Source organism: Bombus bifarius, unplaced genomic scaffold (assembly GCF_011952205.1).
Source record: "Bombus bifarius isolate JDL3187 unplaced genomic scaffold, Bbif_JDL3187 scf7180000008050, whole genome shotgun sequence".
Classification (NCBI taxonomy): Eukaryota; Metazoa; Arthropoda; class Insecta; order Hymenoptera; family Apidae; genus Bombus; species Bombus bifarius.
In genome coordinates this window covers 414,319-433,380 of record NW_022884416.1, presented here as the reverse complement: position 1 = coordinate 433,380, position 19,062 = coordinate 414,319, and the positions used below count along the sequence as shown (strand labels likewise).

Sequence of the window (19,062 nt, the reverse complement as noted above, 5' to 3'; positions counted from 1 at the left end):
CTTGGCAACAGAAATGCCCTGCCTCAAATACGCGTATCATAATTCTGAACTCTCTTTCGTACTAATACATTCCATAAAACAACTGCGATAATCGAGAGAACGTAAAAGCATAAAAGAAGAAATAGGGAAATCGAAGCTCAGAGTACGATTTGAAAAGGAACGCGTATCGGAAGGAGCTTGCTAGATCTCTCTTATAGCTTCGTTTGACTTGCCGAAGAATGTACTGGCACAAAAGCTGCATTTGCACAAGATCGATTTCCTTCGCGGTATATCCGAAATCGAACGCCCGGTTTACTATGTCTCGCGTATTTTTATACAGAGGATCCGTAGGATTCTGAGATTTCGCACACGTACGTACTCTTCTGATCCGAGGAACGCCTTTAGCGTGTTGCCAAGAATTCGTGACGGATTTGTGTCGTATTCGTGTACCAAGGACGCGATAGTTGAACACGAAAGTGCGAATCCCTCGAGTGGAACGGAGAATCTCCTGCTACTTTTAAGCTGCCCGCTGAGAGCGCGCAAAACAGACAACAATTTTGCGCTCTATCTTTCAGAGTTCTTTTTGCCTCGACTTTTTTTATTCTCGAAATTCGGCGCATTTTGAAGCGTGTTGGGTTGGGATGTGATATTTTTCCACTTATTACCATAACACAAGTAAGTGTAAATTAATATACGTGGTAGGTTCCTTTCATTTCCTCTCGTGATATACATGTAAATCATTTTCTATAAAAAGCACTGTATCGGTCCAATCTAGCTCTTTACCGTGTCAACTATATGAACTGTATACAACAACTATGATATAGACTGTTGCAACACTCAACTAACTAGCGACCAGTCAGGCACAACTGATCGGTTGGTATCGCGAGCCTTGAACGTTATTAGAGACCAAGGTGGAGGATTATAATAAATGTAAAGAGCGAGGTTTAGTTCATCTTATTTATTCCACTCAATGCTCTGATTACAACTGTCTCTTAGTACATTGGTTATACTGTTCCACTCAATACTCTGAGTACAACTGTCTTTTAGTTCACTGGTTATACTGTTAAATATAATTGTCACTGACTGAATACTGTTATATGTTGACTCTTAGAATACTGGTGCAAGAGTGATCCTTGGTGATGTTGCTGTCGTAGAGAAAAGTTCGTGGTGGGTGTGTCTCAAGTCTGTTCCTATCTGATCATTGGGTAAAGACGTATGTTTAAGGATGGGCTGGCCGCCCTAATGAAGGATCGCGTGCGGGTGACATTACACTTGAGGAAAACCCGCGTTTCCGGTCTTCCTGAGATGTACCATAAAATAAAGAAGTTACGTACCTTATGGGTTACGTTTATGATGGGTCCGCACTAAGGTAGCGTAGACCCTTGACGGTCGTCCTGCCCGTGGATTGCATCTGGTTCACATAAAGCGTCGCGGTAATTACCAGGCGGCCACTCCAAATCCCGAACATAGACAAAACGAAGGAAGAAATCGTACAAAGATGCAAAATGCTTTAGAAAAGAGGAAAGATTTTTAGAGTGTAGTAGAGGCCGGAGATTCTTGGATTTCATTGAACGTTGCGGAAGGAAACGATGGATTCTCAGTAATTGGGCGGCATCGCGCATCGACGTGCGGCACGTATATGCAAATGCTGGAAATCCTGCTACATCCACGAAACTTGTTAGACCTCTTCAGACTCGAAAAGGTCAGACACTTAGGCCAGGTCCTTAGACAGAGAATTTCGAAAAGTCGACGTTCTCGTGTCCGTCCAGCCATTTGACCAGGGTCGATTTACAAAGCTCCCACGCGTGCCTAGCTATTATACTTTCGAGTAGAGTGCACGTACTATCGCAATCTAGCAACAAGGAAGTAGTTTGTTTATAGGGAAATAGAAATCGTTTGTTCGTATCATTTCTTGTGTGGAATTTTTTTCATTTATAGAATTCTTAGGCTTGTTAAAGAAGATTTTTTTTCAATAATTCCGAGAAATATTTGCAATCATTACCGTGCGTAGAAGGGCAAAACGTATCGCATAAAGCTACGTCGTCTTGGACACTGGAATGCTTCACAGTGAAAGAAGCGTTTATATTATAAGAGGGTCAATTTCACGCGACCCACGTCTCGTCTTTCTGCTCGAAGAGAATATCCTGTGTAGTAAGATTTCACGTGCGAATTAGTTTCTTTTTCGAAGAAAAGTGCAGTACAAGGGAAACTTTGAGAAGCTGCTCCGAAGACAGTGAAAAATTACTATAATTTTGGGCGAAACACGATTGTGGAACGAATAGCAGAGCTATTCGACCTTTGCTGCTGTTGCGTTCGAGCACTTCCGGTCCAATCTTTGGGAAGAGAGGAAGAGATTGCACGAAGAAGACCTATCAGGTTTAATGTCACTTTCGAGATAGTACGAATTTTTCATCAAAGTAAGAATAAATATCTGTTTAGTACATTTCTATACTCCTCTGCTTGTCTAATTAAGATAATAAATGAATAATAAACGGTAATACGAGACACTTCCTTTGTTAGATATATCTTTTTTGAGGAATATTCGAAGCTTTAGAATTTTACGACTATCGACGAAAGAAAAATTCTACTTCACCTTTCACCCACGTCCAATTTTTTCCAAGTTTCCTCTAGTGGATCTGGTTCTTTTCACGAACTGGCTGGCACATGTAACGAACGCACACGCGCCTTTCCATTAAACTGAACACACGCTATTAAAAATTAAGGCTACGGACACTGGACCGCTTCAACTTTTTTCTTCGCTTCAAACCCACGCCTTAGACTTTACACCACTCGAGAAACTTCACGATACCGTGCTCAACGAGGTTTCGCACCCACAGGATAGCTTTGTTACAGCAGAGAAACGAGGATTGCTCTATCCCTTGATACAGCGATACGGCTAACAAAGACGAACGTTCGGGTCGTATGTTTTATTTAGAAAAATCTTCAAATCTGCAAAACGATGCTCTATGATAACAGAATCAGGTTGTACTCGTGTTTCAAAGTGCCCACGCGTATCTTCGTTGCGTCCAGATTATGTAGCTATTTGGCCCTATCGGCGGCGACCCAATGATGTACAAGCCAACAGATTCACGGATTCCCTGCGAATTATAATTTTACGACTTTTACGACTTTTACATTGGTGACGCATGACATTCGGGAAGAAATCGATGACCGTACCATAAAGTATGGCTGCAAATTGGAAAATCAGATTTACGAATATTATGCTTTTAGAATTATTACTACTACATAGTATATATATAGTGCTGCACAAAATTATCCTCAAGGTTTCAAAAATATATCTTTAAAACGTTATACTTTTGACTCGTGTAAAGAAAAAAAGATATCACTTTGTCGTAAGATTCTTCCCTTAAACATCCTAACGCCTTCGTAAGCTGACTTTTCGTCGAAATTAACCGTGTCGTGAGTGCACCTGCAAAGGGATATATATGAAACGACCACGTCCATGCGTATTTTCATCCCCTCTGGTCGCATTGACGTTGCGACGCGGGCTTAACAATATTATACCCGGTGCAGCCATAAATATCGTAATCTCTTTGCTCGGCGTTTGTTGGATTTTGCAAGTAGAAACTAGAGACAATAAGCGACTATCAGTTAGGACGAGCGATGGCTACGAGCGTCGACTCTGTGACGAGTGACGACCAAGTAGAACGACTAGCAACTACCGGATAACGATTAACAACGAGCTCTCTTATTTCTAAAGGACAACTAACTTGCGTTTACCCTCTGCCTGTGGCTCTGTAGCGCGACCCTAACCTAACCTGACCTAACCCCTTGAGCGGAGGTAAAAATACTGGTCACTGATGATAGGTGATCTCGCGAGATCAAAGCTCGGCATTACAAGATACCGAGAACCGTTATACCCGGCAACGAGCATTTGGACTACAGAAGATCGTTAGAGACTTTATGATAGTTTTCTGGCAAGGAAACAAACAAAGACCGGCCTTTTAAGGAAATTATGATAATTTGTAGAATAGCCAACTAACATCGTGTATACGGCACTTTGCTATCAAAAAGTCAGCCATTTAAATATGGTTCGTTGAATTTTATTCTATTACGATACATATGTATGTCTACGTTTCCTAACTACATGCTCATTAACAGCCGATAATTAGCATTACGTTATTATGTTGTTGGGTTTAAAGGTGTTACGAAGTTATTTGTTTTCCTTCAAATCCATTTCCGTCATTTCCTTTAAAAGATGCTTAGTCGGAGAAAATTAATACGAAAAGGATTAATGCTTTATGCGATGGCCAGGATATAAATGATTCTTATACCAAATCCAACTTAATTTAGTTCGTAATTATCTCTTAATTATTGGTACGTACGTATGTAGAAAATTTATTTGATTACGATGAGTGATGGGGAAAATTTACAAAACAGATCCAGAATGCAATTAGTTGACTTTGCTAGTATAATCGTTTCTCTGTTTTTACCCTTATCACTGTAGATATGTATTAGATGATGGGCATGTACATACGCATGTACGTATTAACATAAAATCTCGCGAAAAACTGCTACGTTCAGTTATTTGTGGGTCCCTTTATATACGTATATTTTATTTTCTAATAAAAAGATACGAAGAAATTTTATGCTCGAAGCATAAGAAACATTGTAAGAAAGGAATTTCATTTTTGAAAAGAAAGAAACTACGTGTAGTTATATTAAAAGTAAAGCTCTCACTTATCCGAAGATATCCTTAACATTTTCATCATTTATGTATAATAAAACTCAGCTAGATTTAAATAACATCGGCTCCCCTCGATTTAATCTTTCCCATGCGAGTTTCTCGTATCACAGAATAATCTGTGGGAAAATCGGATTGTTCAAATTTTTACCAACTGTTCTCCTCTCTTCTCATCGAATACATCCAAAAGAAAAATTGCAGACAACCAGTCTGAGATTCTAATCTGGCAAATAACATAGGAACTTTTATCAACAACAACGTGAATTTAGACGTAAAAAATCTCGTCGGTATCGATCATAAACACTCAAATTTAGATCGGCAAAGAAACTTGTAGCGACATGTAAGTGTAACTTGCTAATTTACAGAAGACGCCTAAACGTCGGGTCGTTTGCCGCGTCGTTAGCTTTCAAATAACATGGTAACAAGGTAATTTACGTACGAATTAGTTAAAAGTTGCACTAATTTAGATCTAAAGCCAAATGAATATAATAGCAAATTTTATGCCATCTTACGATTCCAGCATACTTTCAACCAAAATGCATATAATATCGAGTGAAAACCGGTCGCTAATTTAGATTTAAAGAATTTAAACTTTGAACAAAATAATAAGCTGTCAATTTACTAAACTTTATGAAATCTTTAGATAACACGAAGAAAAGATATCGATCGATTAAAAGGATGGAAAATTTCACTGTGAGGAAGATCTTTAAGCTATCAAATGTCTGTGAATTTTCGACCAATCGCAGGGAGACGCAATCGCGAGGAGAGACGTCAACGGGAGTCGTAAATTCCCGTTACGATTATAATAACCGACACCACGAGTTGATCGATCCCCTGATTACCGTTAAGATAATAGGGGTGATTCAGTTTGTATAACACTGTGATTCACAAAATTATAAATTATATATTTTTCCACTTAATTTACACCCTTGCTTATAATATATATCGTCGACAATGAGCTAGCGTATAGAGACGCGATACACTGGCACAATATTCGTTGAGGATAGAGCAAGGCTCTTATAATTGAAGTTAATATGTTAGTGGACATAACAGTCTGGAAACTGAAATTTAAATACGGGATATGATTAATTAACACGAGAACAATTTATCAAGTTATTAAAAGCCATTCGAACAAACAGTAACGCAATAATTTATCATTCTTCTAAATATGGTAAGTAGCATTTACGATGATAATCCATATTCACTTGTTACAGTATGCTATCTTATGCATATAATATATTGTTACATCTAAAATTATCTGAAAGATGCTTGATCACGATTTAAAAAGAAAAGACTAAGAGACAAACACGATCTTAAACAGATTTACGCCATTCAGTTTTACCGACACAACGAAATCGTCTCTCTCGATCTAAACCAATCGATCGTCCGACAAAAGGTACCGATACTTGGAGAGTGGAGCGATAAAAACGCGCATTAGGTCGGCACACCAGCCAGTTTGGATTTCCAGCTAGAAGCTAGCCTTTTCGCGGGTCAAAGACGACGAGGCTAACAAAAGTGATAAAGGACCGCAAGGGTGCAGCCCGTATATTTACGGCACCACATCGCTTTATTATCCCTTTTAAGAGTGAGAGAGGGAGAGAGAGAGAGAAATTCCGGGTCTGAAGTGTGGATGTTCGGCCTGATTTTTAGGGACTTGATATTTGTATCCTTGTTAGATGCGTATAAAATGTACGGCGATGCAAAAATGTACGAGGATGTACGAGGGTTGAGAGAAAAATGGAGAATGAGAAAGAGAGCGCAAGAGAGGGAAAGAGACGGACAGACAGAGGAAAAAAAGACAGGATGCCCTTCAACAAGCCTCCATTACGTTGATTGGCGTGGGTTCCGCCAAAAGGGAAACACTGGCGTTAAAGCGTTACATTGTACGGTGTCAGTTCGAAGTAAAAAATCGGAGAAAAAGAAACAGAGGAGATCACTTGCACTTTCGGCTAAAGACCAATTGAAGATCAATCGAAGACCAATCAAGACCAACTGAGAACCAAATGCTGGGAGTGCTAGCTGTCGTTTCGCGCGAGTAATGCTGAAAGGGCAAGAATCTGTGAGTATCCGGTGCTAGGATGATATTACGGTGCGTTCCGTGCAGAGGATAGGTTGGTCTGGCATTATAGATAACGCGTAGAAATCTATCCGTTAGATCTTGGAGGCGATGAGAATTTCTTTTTTTCGCCAATGTACCAGGAATGCAACGAATTTATGAATATCGTATTACAATATCAGAAATCGGTATAGATTGGACGGTAATATTGTGCACGTTACGTATTATGAAAGTGACAACATGGATGATTTACAAGTTTGAAATTACAAGCATGGAAGTTGCCAATGGCGTAATAAATGAAACAAATTGGAAATAAGGAATAAGTTTTAACATTTGGGAGTAGCTTTAGGGATTGCAAAATATTCAACTTCTAAACCGAACAGTAAGAATTTCGACTAGTGTAATTTGAAACGCTCTTTATTGTCACTCCACCAATGATCCTAAAAGCCATGAATGGAAGGCAAGTTCGACCATTATACTTTCTACTCCAACTTTACGTGGTTACATATATCATATTTTCATAATTTGATCCAACATATGAAGAATAAAAAGACAAAAAAATGTTATACATATAGGAAATAGGTATTTTTTGCCTCTTTGCCTACAGAGCTTCAGTACTACTTTTACGAAATTTGGGTTGTTCAAACCCTACGAGTTCTCGTTGTAGAATGCAAAATCATTGACTTAAAATTAATAAAAATTGACTTAAAATTAGATTCCATAGTGAAACTATTTTTCATACGCTTGCCATTCGCTTTTATCGAGGAACGTCTGTTCGTCGAGATACCAAACTCGATTATTCGCCTAATTCCTGTTTCCCTTTTCACCCCTTTCAACCTATCCCTGCCGTTCGTTTAGCAATGGCGAAAATTCGGTTGGACCCGCCCCTACCCAGGCTTTGCTCGGCCAGCTCCATCAAAGCGTAAACTTCTCCTCGGAAATAATGCTATTCATTGAAAAGGCGATGCGTTTCGTTGCGACGCGGGGATTGGAACAATCCCTTCGCGACCACGACCAATAGTCGATCGGATAATGAACTCATTGCGCATAGAATATCGCACGAAGCTACTGGCGGAATGATTCTGTTCGAGAATCATTCAATAGATGTACTTTGCGGAAGAATGCAGACAATTGGCCACATTTCGAACGCTGATTTTGTGGAAAGTGGATAATCGAGCCGTTTAACGATGACAATAGGCTGGTGGAAATAATTAATGGAGCTTAGTGGATTTTCGGGGGGTTAATCGGAATGAAGAAGCATATCGCGTGCTCGACGATTGTTATCGAGCGGTTACGTTTAACGAGTCGAGGATGAAACGTGATACGGGATGGTCCGATTCAAATTATATCCGCGGCCGTTTCTAGAATCGAGTTGCGTGTAATTCGTGAAATTGTTGTATCGCTTGTTGGTATTTTTATATTAACAAGCACCGTCCAGTAGATACTTTCAATTTTCTCTTCATCTACAGCCTACATACACCATTCCCTTTAGAATTTCACGCGCAAATATGTTAGCGGCAACACACTTTCATGCCGATATAATGCCAAATAGTCCGTCACTATTTAGCCTTACGATGATTCATGACTGCGTCGAGGGCTTAATAAGGATCTCGGTTGAATGCTTGAGTGAATGTTTGAAAAACTGATCGAGCTATGAGGTGCCTATGACGTGACTGTCACGTCACTCATGACATGACCACAGAATACGTGAAACAATTTGACCAATGATAGATTGATAAGGGGATAAACCGATGGCACAAGCGACCCGACCAATATCCACGATGAATATAATATATATAAAACAAAAAATCTATTCCTTAATGCATCTGGTCACGGAGCAAGAAAGATAGAGATGCTTTTTGGTAAGCGAATTACTACGGACCGCACGGCTCTTACCCCAAAACTCTAAGAAGCGCCAAGTGCTTATCAAAAATTCATTCTTAATAAATTTTTAATTTACGTTTTTCGAAATTTACTACTATTCGCGTACTGAAATTGGATTCATAAACATTTTCGATAGAGAGTAGAGATCTATAAAAAGAATCGGTAGACTTTACCGTTGCTCCTCCCCCCCCCCTACCCTCGTACGCGCGTGCGCACGCACGCACACACACACACACAATCAATTAATTTGTCAAGTAATTAATTTGGTAATTTTAACAATTAATTTGGAGAAACCGTTAGAGGAGAACTCTTTCAAACGAAGAAAGGTATAACGCGACCATTATTTTCATCATCACATAATTTTCAATGATAAGAACCGAGAAGTATTCTATTTTGTTGACTACATTGGCCACTTGCGTTTCGCGAGAAGCAGAAGCGTAGAAAAACTCACCGATGCAGATGAAGAGCGTCGCGAAGAGAATCGGCGGGAAAGCTCTCGAGAAGGAAAACATTCTGCTGCCGGTGGTTGGAGCTTGTACTGCGAGAACTGAGAATAAGTCCGTCAGTTTGGACCGATGATACTTGCGAGAGCCAGGAGCCGCCCAGGGGCGATATAGAAAGAACAAGGCACTTGATCCAGCGACTTCGTCTCTTGAAAACCTCTCTTCGATCTTCGATGATCAATCCGTTCGATTCGATCCGTTCGCGATCAGCCTGCAGACCAAAATTCTGTTTTCTCTTAATACAAGACGATCACTGACAATCTTTAGATCGGGGATCCAATCGCGATCCTCCGTGTGTCTCTTCTTGTTTTCCGATCCTATGCCTCTCTTTTCCCAAATTCTTCTATTCCTTACTTTTGATCTTATTTTAGGATTTGTTTAACTGGCTTCGTGTATTGTTTGTTCTCCGTTTGTTTGGATAAAAATTTATTCGATTGAAGACGATTTTTGTTTGGAGGCACTGAAGGGTTACACGAAATCACGAGTGGCCGCTTTTTGATTGCTGGGCCACGAAAGAGCGCGTCCTAACGCGTACGACTGGTGAGGCGCCGCCGTCGGACTGACTTTCTCCGTTACGTTACGCTGCAGTAGTGGCGCCGCGACGCGCCGCGCCGCGTCGTCGCGCGCGCTTATCTTCTCGCACCTCTGTGCCCTCCACCATTTTCCTTTGCACACATCTATGTATGTTCATGTGTTTCTGTGTGGCCTGTGCATACGGCCGCTACAAAATTCGGCCTGTTCCCTTTCGCTGGCCTCTTTTGTAATTTGCGCAAGCTGACCACTTTAGCTTCCGGATTATCGTTCGATAAACAAATTCGATAAAACAATTCACAATTTACGTTCGAGTTCGCACGATCTGTTATCTACGATTTTGACTTTCTTTACTTTAACGCAATTTTGCTTCTAATTCACTTCTAGTTCAGCATCTTCGTGCTATCAGATTTTCTTCATCACATAAAAGCATATACGTACTACGAGATGATACGAAATTTGATATACTTCAACTTAATTGCACACTACCATACGCTATTTTACCTACATTATTCTAGGCTGCCATATACATACATATGTACTGTAATGTCGACAATAAAAAGTACGCAGCCGCTTAATATATAAATTTAATATATATGTATAAGTTTTATTAATTTTTGAGAAAACAAAAAGCTAAAATACTAATTTTTAGATATTCTTTCAAAAATTCTAATCGACGTATCTATTCGATCGTATAGCATAATTTCAAATTCTCAAAGCCTTTCAATTTCAATGCATTACAAACGCTGTATTTATATAATAGTTGTTAAAAATTCGATATCGATAGCGTAATACTTTAACTTTAGTTTCGTGGCGTTTTATCCGGTGAACTTTTTTAATTATCATTTTATCGGTCACCTCCAGTTTCCTAGTTATCAGTTTTGCTCAGCGCCCCGTTAAACCTTTCTTTCGTTTATCCGCGTGTCGTCGCAGAAATTTGTGAAACAATCGCAGCTGTGTCAAAGGTAATCCTAATATTCGCAACCCGAAATTCATCGTTCACATCGTTTCTTGTTAACTTGTTAAATGTGGCAATAGTTCAATTACAATCGCGCCATCGATCAATTTCCTTGACGTTCCACTATCAAATTTTCAACCCATTTTCTGTACATTGTTTATCGTTACTACGCCTATACGGATCAATAGAACGAAGAGAGTAGTAGAAAATGTTATGAGCAATTTCATTTATTTCATAAATATTTTTCTAACAAAACTTCAAAAATTCAACGTTTATTTCATCATAGTTTGAAAGTTTTGCGTAAGAATCTGCTTAACTTCAAGAATTGTACGAAAATGAGATAGTATATAATAGTAAATCGCTAATAAATACGGAATTACATATTGAAAACTTTCAGACATATGAAAACACTTCACGCACACACAATGAATAAAATAATCAAATAAAATAAAGTAATAATAATATTAAGCAAGATGGATTACAAATGTTCATGCATTTATAAAGAATTAAATGTAGAAAATATTTATCCGCGATAACTATTGCAGTAAAAATGCTGTTTGTGGGATTCACCTCCAATCACTTCAACTTTATTTGGTAATACAATTTTATTTTAGCAAAAATCCTGCAATTTGCAGTAACCGAGTATCGCACCAACTAACATCCGCTCGATGCGTCTCTACTTACTAATACTGCTGTTGATCGAATGCCCCAACTTCAATTCCGTTTTCCAAGCATCTGCCTGGATTCGCCGCCTTTATCTCGCCTTTATCTAGCCTTGCCCGGTCCAAACAACTATCGGCAGAAGTGTAATGCAATCCGTTCATCTAATTAACGACAGTTGCAGTCGCTTTTACCTCGTATGTGTACATCATCAAGATCACCCTGCTCAGTGGCCTTCGCAAGATTTTAGCCGTATTTGAACAGTGGTTGTTTCTTCAGCGACGTTTAATTTCCCTGGTTAACTTTCTCGTGAATATTTACCGTTTACATCATATCCAGTTGCATCATCGTTATCGGGCGTGCATTTATTTGACAGCTATCGGTAACGTGTATACATCGCGCATGCCTATGCACTATGTATTATACGCGGGTGTAACGTCAATTCACATCAGAGACCAGGCCACACACCACGGACAGGATGGCACCCAGATGTCTGCATATCCTTGGTGCGCACCCTCAATAGTCTTAAGTGCCCACCAGGGGGCCTTGGCATTTTCATAGTTAAGGTCCTTCGGACCAAGCGAGTATTTCCCTTTACGTTTATTGTTTACCACGTATTAGCTTAGAAAGTTGGTTTTCTTCACATCTGGTATGTTCCGTTAGCAACTTTCTCGCGAGGGCGGCTAAAACCCTTTCTGGTCCACCAACCGTCTTATTATCCAATCGGAGACGGTGTCTACTGCCCTCACTTCCTTAACCAAAATTGTCATCAACAAATCCGATACGGGACCGTGTCCTTAGATACACCCACCCCTAGCTTTCCTCAGACACAGTATCGTCAGTAAAACTTCACTTATTCTGTATCCTTAGAATAGTCAACATATCTATATCGGTCTCTACCCTTATAAGTCGCGTACTTAATGTATTGTTGTAACTAAGTCTTACATAACATGGTTGGAGTGAATTGTGATTTATGTTAATTCAGTGCGTGTTACATTGTGATTGCTGAATTCATAATAAAGGTTGATTAAAACAAAGTTAATAGTTGTGTTACGACTCAACTATATTTTATTTTCACCAACCAACCCTAAAAATTACGTGACACGGGCACCGATCATTGAATTTCCTACAGCCGTAAGTAAACAAAGGACCAAAGGATTTCTGTGTTCGATGCATTTCCACCGATTCGCTACGAAACCTCAGTTTTTCTCGTTTTTCGAAACGGTGTCACAAGATAGTTAACAAACATGGTTAATTATTATAATTCTTAATCATAATCAATTAGTTTTCACTCTCATGACAATAAAAGCTTCGAGAGTTCGGAGAGCGTGCAGGGATATAAAATCGTTGGGCGGAAACGCGACGCTCGCCTTTTAAGCGATCGTCTTATCCTTATCGTGACGTGAAATTTGAAGTCCTTCGACGACAATCAAATCTCATTGTGTTTTCGCCTAATTATACTTCTAACAACAATTTATAGATGGCGAGCCACACTTGATGTATTATTCTCATATGTCGTCGTAAGCTCGGGTTCCGAGTTAAGCGAATAACCCTGTAATTAGTATTTTGTTACTTGCTAGTTAAAAGTTGTTAGCATAAAACGAGATACATACGTGTCTTGTGACACCGTTTCACAATTCACTCCAACCACGTTATGTAAGACTTAGTTACAACAATACATTAAGTACGCGACTTATAAGGGTAGAGACCGATATAGATATGTTGACTATTCTAAGGATACAGAATAAGTGAAGTTTTACTGACGATACTGTGTCTGAGGAAAGCTAGGGTGTGGGTGTGTCTAAGGACACGGTCCCGTATCGGATTTGTTGATGACAATTTTGGTTAAGGAAGTGAGGGCAGTAGACACCGTCTCCGATTGGATAATAAGACGGTTGGTGGACCAGAAAGGGTTTTAGCCGCCCTCGCGAGAAAGTTGCTAACGGAACATACCAGATGTGAAGAAAACCAACTTTCTAAGCTAATACGTGGTAGACAATAAACGTAAAGGGAAATACTCGCTTGGTCCGAAGGACCTTAACTATGAAAATGCCAAGGCCCCTGGTGGGTACTTAAGACTATTGAGGGTGCGCACCAAGGATATGCAGACATCTGGGTGCCATTCTGTCCGTGGTGTGTGGCCTGGTCTCTGATGTGAATTGACGTTACAGGAACACACGAGAAATCTGCTTTCTCTCACGTACGACGCTTCTCGCTAGCAACATCCTCTCAAGGGCAGCTAGCGTCCTTTTCCAACGACCAACGCGAATTAGCCAATGAACATTAACGTACATTTCCCTCACTTTCCGAACCAAAGCTTTTCTCAACGAATCCGATGTCCTCGCATCTTTAGACACATCCCAACACAGTTTTCCTTTGCAGCAGCGTCGTGACGGAAAGTCAGTCTGTTACAGGGAGTCAACACACAACGGTCGTTACACTTACACGGTTCGAGTCGAATAATTACCTAAGCCCTCGACATCTCGTGCAATCATCGTCCGCACTCGTAGCGCATCTCGAATCATAGCTAACCGAGCTCCAACTCGTAACCGCGCATCCGCGAACCGAATATAACCGCGAGTCTTGCATCAAGTGTACTCACCGACATTACAGTGAATAAACATTTATTATTGAACACATCTGAGTTTTCCTTCCGAACCTATCACGACATATCACCTCAATACTTTGTTACATATGAAACCACTCAAAATTCCATGCATGTATAGTATATGTCGGAGAGGTGACGGCCATAGGGTTGTGGGCGTTTGATAAATCTTCATTGGAACTGGCCATCGTCGCGGTGTAATAAAGAGACGGTTTGCTAACACGAGTATGAATAGTACAGGCTTGACAATCAACCATGGCGGTTGGACTCTCGCGATAGTAGTGATATTGGTCTTAGGTTCAATAACGAATCCGCGGCCAACGGGATGATAGATCTACTTGCGCGATACACTAACTCAAGCGTGTAACACTCACCAACCGTAAGGCGTTACTCCTCGTCGATGAGATCGTAAAAAGGAATGCATCTCCGTCCCGATGATGCCACCGAGGAAAACTATGATGGGGTGTGCCTAAGGACGCGAGATCATCGGATTCGTCGAGGACAACCTTCGTTCAGAAAGTAAGGGAAATTGGCGTTGCTGCTAATTGGTCAATTTCTATATCGGTAGTTAGAAAAGGATGCTAGCCGCCCTCGAGAGAAAGTTTCTAGTGGGAGACGTCGTTCGTTAAAAAATAGGTTTCCTCCATCTTCTCGTAGTTGGGACAAAGACTGTTTGTCTGTTTGAAAGACTTTAGTTAGCTAAATCTTAAGATTTATAACGGGCACTCAGGCTAGCTGAACATGTACTGCGGAAACGCATCGACATCTGGCAATCATCTTACTCGAAGAATAGGGTCTGCGTGTGGCGAGCTACGGGACAGAGACAGTTGGAATGTTTACTGTCGAGTGTTACGGCTATTTCCTTTTTAAAGAGAGCTATAGAATTACTCCATGCCTTTGTTAGACAAAGCGTTCATCCCGTGACCGTGGCTACGTTCGGCGACTGACTGTCGCCCCGAGCCCAAGTTTATTATCACAAATCGCAAACAAGTACAATGATAGCAAATCGCTTAATTACAACTGTAAACTTTAATTACAATTCTACGGATTCTCCGAAGTTCCAGGGAAGGTCTCCGGTGTCCTCTCATCTCCGACATATATATATATGTATTACATTCGTATTTTAGTAAAGTTCCGTATTTTAGTAGTCATTGTAACGTTAACACTAACAAAAGGATATGTCTTGTAGCAGTATTTTCAATAACAAACGCACTAATACGGAGCGCTGGAAAAGAACCAACGCAGTAGCCAGAAGGGCTACTGAAATTCAATAGTCTTCCACTCTATATAATTCCGATCAACAAACAGTGAGTGAAACGTAATATTCTTCTTGTTCCGCAACGCTAATTTACTACTAATATTTGTGAAACAGAAAATTCTCAAAATCAAACTCGGAGTGCTCTATTATATCTGCAATATCAATTAATCTATCATTTACAAAAAAAAAAAAAAGAAAAATAGGAAAAAAGATAGAAAGAGGTCTGAAAACCCCCGACATCTGATACGCAACGCTAACAAATATTAATCTACGCACTCGTATCGAATCACTACGCAACACTAATAGCGAGAGATCTCAGTGCAACCATTTAAAAGGTTGATGAACGATCGCACTTGTACAGCTCTTGTAGCTGTATCTAGCGATCCAGGAACAGTTTCCGACAAATACAGTCGGAGGAATTTTGGGTCTTTTGTAAACGCAACTCTACTTAACAAAACGCGATCACTCATTGTCGCAACGCTAACTCTTAAACTGAATTCAATGGAAATTACTATTTATTATATGAAAAGGCTACTTCAAATATTCTGATATTCCAACTTATAATACTATATAATTAATTAAGAACTAACAATTTTACAATTTAATTTTAAACAATATAAAGCTGGATAAATTTTGATACGTATAATTCTCTAAGAAGTTCTAAAAATTCATAATAAAAATTGCAAAAGACAATCGCAATATCGTAATTCGCAATTCAGGCAAACACGATTATCATTTTATCGCAACTCTGATTCAAACCGTAATCATCCTCTCGCGACACTAAGAAAAAAAACCGCGATTAGCCCAGTGGGATGATGAGACTATATATACATTGGCAAAAAAAAGCTACTACTACTACTACTACAAATACTAAAAGCGAGCATAGTGACAAAGTAGAACAAGAATGACTTTCCATGCTCTGGATGACCCAGAGGATAGGGAGCCATTAGTAATTGCCCCCTAGAGTGGCAGTTTAACGGGCCTCTTCGACTTATAGCCTTTTCTTTCTTCGGGCGCGATGCCCGCTGAAACTTAAATCAAAGCTCGAGTCTTTCTAATCGCAAACAAAAAAAAAAAACTTATAAAGGTAAACTAAAAATGTAAACCGCGGAAGCTGTTTCAAGTGCACATGGACTGACCAACGATCACTTGTCGCTTCCGCGTCCGCGAAATTCGAAAAATCAATAGACAAAACCAGAGACGAGGGCATGTTCTACTCGTACCAGTTTCACCGTAGATTTTTCAAATCTGATTTCCAGAAACAGGTTGATCACACGAAAGCGCGCCTACCCGACCAGAGACTGTGCCAACCTGCCCAACCCTACCTACTTATAATTAACAGGCACACCAGAAAGTATACTACCTGTCCTACCTAGCCCTATATTTAAAAAATGGCAAAACAAGCACACCAATACATTCGCTCCACTGTTCTCACACAAACGCTCGGGCGCAAAGGTCCTACAATAGAGAGGACGTCCTGGGACGCCTCCGACACCCGAGCTTAACAAACAGCATGCCCACTCTAAGGTACCATTTTCCTGAAATCGACTGACGAAGGCTAGTGACCATTGCGCAAAACGCGATAAAACACGTCTAAAGAAATTATCTCGTTAGAATAAATATAAGTAGACTTGGAATTATGATTGTAACTGACAGAAATGTTAACACTGCGGTTATACTTAGTCGCGTACGTGATATTATCACAAATTCTGATTTTATTGATACATACATTGAATTAATATATGTCTCAACATTTTTAATACTCCAAGTTGTAACGAATGAAAACACGACGCAATTCCACAGCCTAACCACACACACACACACGTAATGTGGAATATTCGTCGTGCACGATACAATAACACATCGTCAATCGCTGAGAAACTTTTGCATTAATTATGGTCATCGTGCCCAATGTCTTTCTCCCATCCAAGTAGCACCTGGGCACGTGAGCGAGACCCTGACAATGGGCACGGAAAGGGTTAAATCCGAAAATCCTGATCTAAAAATATGATTAGTTTGTCTAATTTGTATTTAACGGACTAACATTCCCCGATTTTATATTTTATTACTTAGTTTCAGATTATAATAACTCTACTTTATTAATTTAATAAATGACTGAAATTTTAATATTACAAAAAAAGTAGCATTAATTGAAGAAGGACTAAGACTCGATGTTTAAATGGTTAAATCGAAATGTATTACTAAGATAGAAATAATCTCAGGCGATCTTTTCGTCAAAGCATTTTTTCAAAAATGCAGAAGCAGCGTTCAAAATTATTGCCTCGAGTCAAAAATCTGCCTGCCGCGAAGTTTCTTCTTGCGCATAAAACTTTACGCATTCTTGTACGATAAAAGAAAAAAAATGAATTTTAACTCGTATTTTAAACTCTATCTAAAGTCGAATAAACGAATGTGACTTTATATTGTTACGAAAGAGAAAATTAAATTCAACGTTATTTATTGTATCGTGTATTGCCTGTATCGTCATTACCATTGAGCGATAATTGCAGCTTTCATAGCAACGAAATCGAAGGGTATCCGATATCTCCACTACAAAATGCTCAAACAAGATCATTTCGATATCTCTTGTTTATACTGAAATTCACTGCTTAAGATCGACTATACTTGTGTCATACAGATATGTTCGTGTAGATATTTGCCTTTTGCAAATATTCTCACTCAATACTAATATACATATTTACGAGTACCACAAATTTATTCTCAAATGTGTATGCTTAAATCAACTATTAAAAAACTAATTATTATAATCACGATGTGCAAGAAGACCTATCCTAAACTAATATATTTGAAAAAGGAATGTTACTACTCACGGGTATAAAAAATACCAGCGATCACTATACTCGCAAAAATTTCTACGTAATACAACCAGTCACTCGTGCTGATTCGGACCTTCCATCCTACGACATGATTGAGTGACCGGAGGAACTGAAATGCATGCCACTCACCGTTCTAAGCGGAGAACCAGAGGACGTTACCATGGATGCTGTGCTATCCCAGCGAATATCATCAGGGAGACTAACATCAGACAGGAACCGTTGAAAATCCAACAGTGGAAATAGAAGTTCTGAAGAGCCTGTTACAAAACAAAACACGATGAGTGGTTGCTGATTATTTGAAAAGTTGAAGATAATGAAAAATGGAAGTTCATTAAATTCGTAATTTTACTAATAATAAAGATTGAAATTCTAATAAATATCGAATGAATATATAAACTGAAACTCCAAAATAAAAGTTTCGAATCTACGCATTAAGAATTTAATGATTTCTAAAATATGTTAGACGTTTGTTTTATAATTCCAAAAATTCCAAAACGTTTGTTTTGAAATTTTTATTTTCTAATTAACAATGATTCGAACAAAATATAGAAAATTGAACAAATTGAAATACTATACGTAAAACTGCTTACGTTCTTGAGTTCCTTTAGAGTCACTGACTCTAATACCGAAAACCAGTGTTCAAAAAACACATATATATGTCGGAGATGAAAGGACATCGAAGCCTCCCCTTTGGAACTTCAGGATAATCCCCTAACATTGTAATCTAGAGTCTACTATAGCTGTAATTAAACAATCGTAGTTATTCAATCCGATTGTAATTGTTCGAGATTAGTGACAGTGAGCTTTGGCTCGATGGCAAACGCGCGCGAAACGTTACTTTGAAATATTTGAGCCTAACTGCGCGCCACCTCTATGAAAAACGTTGCAAGTATATGACGTTAACTGTAGAAATTCACATAATATAGCTAAAAAATTTGAATTCGATAAGCGAATGTTACGATACCTCTCGAAATAAGTTAAAGCTATTGTTATTAAGATTTCTATGTTTCAAACTCTGTCTGCACGAAGCTATCGTTAGATTATCAAGAATTCTATATCACGGATTACATTGAAACGATGAGATAA

At 39.2% G+C, this 19,062-nt stretch overlaps 1 protein-coding gene across 1 annotated transcript in view; it reads right to left on the bottom strand.

Moving 5' to 3' along the window:
- Positions 1-10,048, bottom strand: part of LOC117208067 (U-scoloptoxin(05)-Sm1a) — a 73,752-nt gene extending 63,704 nt beyond the window's left edge. The window contains exon 1 of the mRNA XM_033448907.1: positions 9,076-10,048. Coding sequence (XP_033304798.1) covers positions 9,076-9,136 — 61 coding nt within the window. The 5' untranslated portion in view covers positions 9,137-10,048. The remainder of the gene's footprint in view (positions 1-9,075) is intronic.
- Between the last annotated feature and the right edge of the window lie 9,014 nt (positions 10,049-19,062).